At 40.2% G+C, this 6,261-nt stretch overlaps 3 protein-coding genes across 3 annotated transcripts; 1 reads left to right on the plus strand and 2 right to left on the minus strand.

The window, feature by feature from the left end:
- Positions 1-1,163: 1,163 nt before the first annotated feature.
- Positions 1,164-2,153, plus strand: GCK72_000156 (uncharacterized protein; the record flags this gene model as incomplete). Its single annotated transcript, XM_053722303.1, has 4 exons — positions 1,164-1,222; positions 1,374-1,566; positions 1,954-2,037; positions 2,085-2,153. The coding sequence occupies 4 exons, from the start codon at positions 1,164-1,166 to the stop codon at positions 2,151-2,153; spliced, it is 405 nt and encodes a 134-aa protein (XP_053590948.1).
- A 614-nt stretch (positions 2,154-2,767) lies between these two features.
- GCK72_000157 (uncharacterized protein) lies at positions 2,768-3,704 on the minus strand (the record flags this gene model as incomplete). Its single annotated transcript, XM_053722304.1, has 3 exons — positions 2,768-2,896; positions 2,940-3,127; positions 3,590-3,704. 3 exons carry the CDS (start codon positions 3,702-3,704, stop codon positions 2,768-2,770), a joined length of 432 nt encoding a protein of 143 aa, XP_053590949.1.
- Positions 3,705-3,833: 129 nt separating this feature from the next.
- Positions 3,834-6,133, minus strand: GCK72_000158 (uncharacterized protein; the record flags this gene model as incomplete). Its single annotated transcript, XM_003093309.2, has 3 exons — positions 3,834-3,965; positions 4,552-4,689; positions 6,011-6,133. The coding sequence occupies 3 exons, from the start codon at positions 6,131-6,133 to the stop codon at positions 3,834-3,836; spliced, it is 393 nt and encodes a 130-aa protein (XP_003093357.2).
- Between the last annotated feature and the right edge of the window lie 128 nt (positions 6,134-6,261).

Consider the following 6,261-nt stretch of genomic DNA (forward strand, 5'->3'; position numbering starts at 1 on the left):
AAAAAAAGATTTAAAATTTAGAAAAAATTGAAAAATAGGCAAACTTCAACATGGCGCCGTGGGCTTCATTATACCTCAATCGTCTCAAATTTATATTTCTCTGGTAGATCAAACCTAGATCTCCATTTTTGTAGTTGACAACTTTTTTTTAGGACCCCTTCCTGGGTTACTGTAGTTCTCCGAAGCCTAGCGACTTTGCGCGCGCGCCGTCTGCCAACTAGTTTACGAAGTGCTACAGTACCCCAGGGTGCGCTCCTAGAAAAAAGTTGTCAATTACAAAAATAGAGATCTAGTTTTGATCTACAAGAAAAGTTTAAATTTAAACAGTTTGATCAAAACGTGACTTCTCGGAACATCTTCAAATTTTCAGAATTTTCAAAAAAAAAATCATATTCACGTGAATCCCAATTTTTATTCTTTTTTCCCTAAAAATCTACAAATCCATCATTTCTAACAATATCTACAAAAATCGAAATAAAATGCCGTCTGGTGGCTCAAGAAAGCCAAAAAAGGCAGCGGTAAGCAAAAGAAGAAAAAGGAGGAGCTGACGAGGTAGGAAGACCCCCCCCCCACCTCGCGGAACCCACGTTTAAAGGTCGGCGCCATTCTAATTGGTGCCCGTTGGCTGTGATGACTGAACGGCAGATGTTCAAAAAATTGAGAGAAAAACCACTCCAATTATCGTTTCAACCAAACACAACACAAAAAGAGAAAGAGAGACTCCTCGAAAACGGACGGAGCCGGTGTTTAGAGGGGTTTGGGAGCTACAGTAGGCTTGGGGAATCGAAAAAAAAGAAAAAAAAAGAATGCAAAAAAGTTTGGACGTGGAAGGAATCGAACCCACGACCCTTTGCGCGCGGGGCAAAAGCGCAGCCACTGCGCCACACGACACACAAATGGAAGGAGACACCAAGGTGGTGATAAGCGCGCCCTTTGGCGGCGCCGCCGCCACTTCTACCACCCGCCTCCCATGGCGCAACAGGTAACAACGCTGACCACCAATCTCACATCCCGGGTTCGATTCTTTCACGACGCCAATAATTTTTGTTTTTCTTATTTTTTCCGCTGATCACCGCCTGAGAACTAAAATTCTTCTCAGATCCTCGGAAGCGAGTAGTCGTGGTATTCGAGAGCGCACAAAATGGCGGAAACATCGGCGTGAGATGGAGCTGAAAAGACTGGAGGAGAAGAGGATTCAGGAGGAGGCGGAGCAATTGAGAAGGTAGGCGTGAGACAGGTGAAAATGGTGGAAATAATTGGATAATTAGGTAGGAGGAATGTTGTTTATTTTCCTTTTTTGCACAAAACTTAAAATTTCACACGGATTTCTTGCTCAATATGATCTTTGGAACCAAAAAAGGTGTTGTTTCCAGAAAAACCGAGGAGCAAAAGAAGGTTTTCAAGAAGGCGTACGAAGAGTTCGAGCGGTCCCTTCAAGACTCGGAATCCCTTCAAAAAGAGGTGGAGACTGTGCTAAGTGATTATCGGAAGGCGAAGAATCATTTCAAGATTAAAGTACAATTCGAGTCCAACGATTTCATTGCGACACAACAGATTGAGAATACGGTAGGTTTTGACCTGGAATACCCCAAAACATCGAGTTATTCACTAAACCTGATATGTCAACGTGCTCAGAAAAGAAAACAAAAAATAATGGCGGGGGAAAAGAATCGAACCCGGGACGCGAGATTGGTGGCCGGTCTCCTTACCAGTTGCGCCATGGTAGCGAGCGGGGAAAGGCGGCGTCGGCGGCGCAGCAAGAAAGGCCGCATTTATCACCACCCTGCGCCTCCTATTAATCCGTGTGCCTCATGGCGCAGTGGCTGCGCTTTTGCCCCGCGCACAAAGGGTCTCGGGTTCGATTCCTCCCTACTCCAAAACTTTTTTTGCATTCTTATTTAAGGTGGCCTAGATCCCCCACAAGGCCACCAAGCATGAAAACCAAGTTTTCAGCAATTCTCCGCGGCGGCCGACCGCATCCGATCTTCTGAAATCCAGCTGTTCAAAATGGAGGGCGAATTGGAGAAGACTAAACAGGTAGCTTTTAGGATTTTAACAAATTACTGAAAACATCGATTTTTCAGATCCGTGACGACTACATACGTGACTTGAACCAGAGTTGGTATACTCGGTTGTGGAGATTTTTGTATTGAGATTTATCGATATTTTTTCTCTGGTTCGAGGGATTAAGATTATGGAAATAAAGTAGTTCGGGATTTTGAAGAAATCGAGAAATTTCTTTAAACAAACTGCAAAACAAGTGTTTTTTAACGGAAAATTGAGCTTTTTTGAAAAAACGGCTCAACTTTGACATGTCCCCTTGGTGTTATATTGTGTCCCCAATGTCCCAAATTTATAATTTTCTGGTAGATCAAAACAAGGACTACATTTTTGTAGTTTACAACTTTTTGATAGCTCCGCCCACTTTTGAGATACAGAAGCTCAAAGTTAGCTCGCCTAGAGAGGGCGAGAGAGCGTGCGAAAAGAGGAGGGCGTCTCGCTTCTCTGCGTCTCCTCCCTCTCTCCGCGCGCGCCCTGGAAGTAGGCTATCTTTAAAGGCGCATATCTCAAAAGTGGGCGGAGCTATCAAAAAACTTTCAACTACAAAAATGTAGCCCTATTCTTGATCTATCAGAAAAATGCAAATTTGGGACATTTCGCACAATTCTGGCCCCACAGGGATATGTCAAAGTAAGGAGATTGTTGCATTAAATTTTTTTTTTTGAAAAATTACCAGTTTTTTAAAAGAATGTATTTATTATGTTCTCTATACAGATTGAGTTCCAGTAGCAGGGGACGAGAGTTGCGACTTCCGGCTCCTCGGTGTCCCATCACCTCCCAGCGGTGTACTTGACTCTGCGTCTGTTCCCATCTGAAAGACGTAACGCCTGGCGGCCTAGAAAACCAAAACTAGTCCCCGTCCCCTATCAATCACTTACCAATTTCTCACTTCTCTCCGATGGGTCTCGCCGCGAACTCTGGATCCTCTCCGAGAACGCCTCCTCCACGACGTCGTTATCGCCGATTAGTTGACGAATACACAGGAAAATCACAAAAATCGATATTTGGATTAGAGCGCATATCGAACAGAACAAGAAGATCATGATGAGCATGAGGGGGAGCAGCACTGGAAAACATAAAAATCGATAATTTGAAAAAAAAAATCATTGAGGCGTTGCGGTCGCGTCGCGTGCACCTTCAAATTGTAGGTTTAAAAATTTAAATTTTTCAAATTTTCCGCGTTTTTAAACTCCAAAATTAATGTAAAAACACTTGGCAACCGCACCATTTCGCAAATATTACATTTATACGGAAAAACACATTTTGAGTGTAATTTCGTGGAGAAAAAGCTATTTTGAGCGATTTTTTCCATTTGAAACACATTTTCGCACTCTATTACAAGTTCTACATAAATATAAACAAAATCAAAAAACGCAAAAAGACTTCAGCCCAATGCGGGGCTCGAACCCGCGACAACCAGATTAAGAGTCTGGTGCTCTACCGACTGAGCTAACCGGGCGGCCGAAAGAGACAAGGGTGGAGGGCAGTGATAAACCCTCTCGCTGACGGCGGCGGCGGCGCGACTCACATTGTCCATCACCCCGCGCCCATTCTTCGTATAAATCCGTCGAGTTTCCAGTCGAATCGTTTGTATTTTTGTCAGGAATCGAGATAATCGACAACACTCTATCGATTAGTGCCATTTTTGAGACGAGAAATGGGAAAAATTGGGGGAAAATGGCAAAAAATGACAAAAAATCGGGGAAAATAGTTTATTGGAGCAATTTTTCACGGAAAATCTGGAAATTTCTGGAAAAAATACGAGAAATGAGTTATCCCGGTGGCCATTGAAGTTGACGACCGCCCAAAACGTGGAGATGAAGATGGAACACCGATTGACATCCGTCTTTTCCGTTGTTGACGACGACACGGTAGCCGTCGGCCATGTTGAGCGATTTGGCGACCTGGAATTTGAAAATTTTAAAATCAGGAAGAATGCAAACGCGCTCTAATGAACTTTTGGTGAAAAAACGGGAAATCTGGGTGTAAAAGTCGATAAAATTGTTTTTTATCGATTTTTTTCAAATTTTCAGATTTTTTTTTTGAAAAATTCAAACTCAGGGAGCATGTAAACGCGCTCTAATGAACTTTTGGTGAAAACGTGGGTACAAGTGGTTTTTATCGCTTTTTTTTTCAAATTTTCGGAAGTTTATCGACATTTTATCGACTTGAATAGTGAATTTGAATATTCGCGTGATGCAAATGCGCTCCAATGGACATTTTAAAAAAATTTTAATTTTTGAAAGTGGAAAATACGCTCTAATGAAAATAATGGAACTTTTAGCGGGAAATTTGAATCGATAAGTCATTTTTGCCAATTTTTATGAGGAATTTGAATTTCAGAGTGATGCAAGTGCGCTCTAATGCAATTTCTGTGTTTTTCGCTGAAAAATCGACAAAAATCGTCGATTTCAACCGAGTTTTGTTGATTTTGAGTCGATTTTTATCGATTTTTTCTCAAAATTTATCGATTTTCTCAAATTCTTTTACCTTTGCAGCAGTGACCATAAGTTTTCCGATGAGTGCCGCATCCGAGTCGATCGCATTCTCGAGCATATCGATACGACGTTTCGGAATCACCAAGAAGTGAATTGGTGCCTGTGGGGTCACGTCGTGGAATGCGAGCGCCTGGAAATTTATAAATATTGAAGAATTTTGAAAAAAAAAACAATTTTCCAGTCAAAAATAGGGAAAAATCGGTGGTTTTCCACATTTTTTGGTCAGAAAACGCCAAAAAAGTCGTTTTTTTTGAATAATAATCTCAAAAACTCCGAAAAAAAACGATTTTAGAGTCCGAAAAATGCTGAGAGTGTGATCATGGCCGAACTTTTTCTATTTTGGGTTTCTAGGCCAGCGGTTTCTCAAATTGAGTTTATCCTGTTTTTCCTGCAAAAAACTGGATTTTACCTGTTTTTCGGTGTGAAAAACCTCTAAAAATCGATTTTTTCGGTCAAAATCGATTTTTATTCTAAATTTGGACACAAATCGGTTCGTTTTTGACAGGAAAAGTGGTTTCCCTATGGAAAAACTGAAAATTCCTTATTTTTTGTTCGATTTACAGTTTTCACACATTTTTAAATAAAAAATACGGAAAAATTCAGGTTTTTTGCATTTTTCGCTCAAAAAACTTCAAAAAAACTATTTTTTCATCAAAAAACCCGAAAACTGCGCCAAAACACGATTTTCAGTCCAAAAAATCCTGAAAGTGTGACAATGGCCGAACTTTTTCCAGTTTTGGGTTTCTAGGCCAGCTCTCTCAGTAAAAGTTCGGCCATAACCACACATTTAGCATTTTTTGAACTGAAAATTCGGGTTTTTGCGCAGTTTTTGAGATTTTCATTCAAAAAATCGAATTTTGAAGTTTTTTTGAGCGAAAAATGCGAAAAAAACCAGAATTTTTCCGTATTTGTCATTTAAAAAAGGGTGAAATCTGTAAATCGAACTAAAAATTCGAGTTTTTGGCATCATTTTCAAAAGAAATTTTCAGTTTTTCCACAGGAAAATCAATTTTCCTGTCTAAAATGATGAATTCGAACCGATTTGTGTCCAAATTTCGAATAAAAATCGGATTTTAACCGAAAAATCGATTTTTAGAGAGTTTTCACACCGAAAAACTAGTAAAAACCAGTTTTTGGCACTTCTCTAGTGAAAAAATCTCGATTTTCCACATTTTCCACTCAAAAAACGCTAAAAATGTACCTTTTTTTCGAAAAAAAATTTCCGAAAACCGAATTTGAAATCCAAAAATGTCAATTTTTTAACTTAAAAATGATAATTTTGATCGAAAATTGTGGATTTTTAGGTCAAAAATCCCGGTTTTCAGCTTTTGAAAAACTCAATTTCACACTTTTCTAGTGAAAAATACCGATTTTTCCACATTTTTCACTCAAAAAACGCCAAAAAACCCAATTTTTCTCCATAAAAATGCGTTTTTTCTCGATTTTCACACCTCATCATCCTCGAAAATCACTTTCGCCGGAATCTCTTTTCTTATAATTTTTCCAAAAATCGTGTCATTCGCCTGCACGTCTTTATTGATCGCTGCCAGTTGAGCCTTATCCACTTCCGACATTTTTCGCGTGTTTAACCTGAAAAGTGGGCGGGGTTTAGTGTTAAAGGAGGCGTGGTCACACGGCGCCTACAGTAATCCTAACCTAATGGGATTACGGTAGGCAAGAAGGTGGCGGAAAACGGAGGAGC

Source organism: Caenorhabditis remanei, chromosome I, assembly GCF_010183535.1.
Source record: "Caenorhabditis remanei strain PX506 chromosome I, whole genome shotgun sequence".
NCBI classification, from domain to species: Eukaryota; Metazoa; Nematoda; class Chromadorea; order Rhabditida; family Rhabditidae; genus Caenorhabditis; species Caenorhabditis remanei.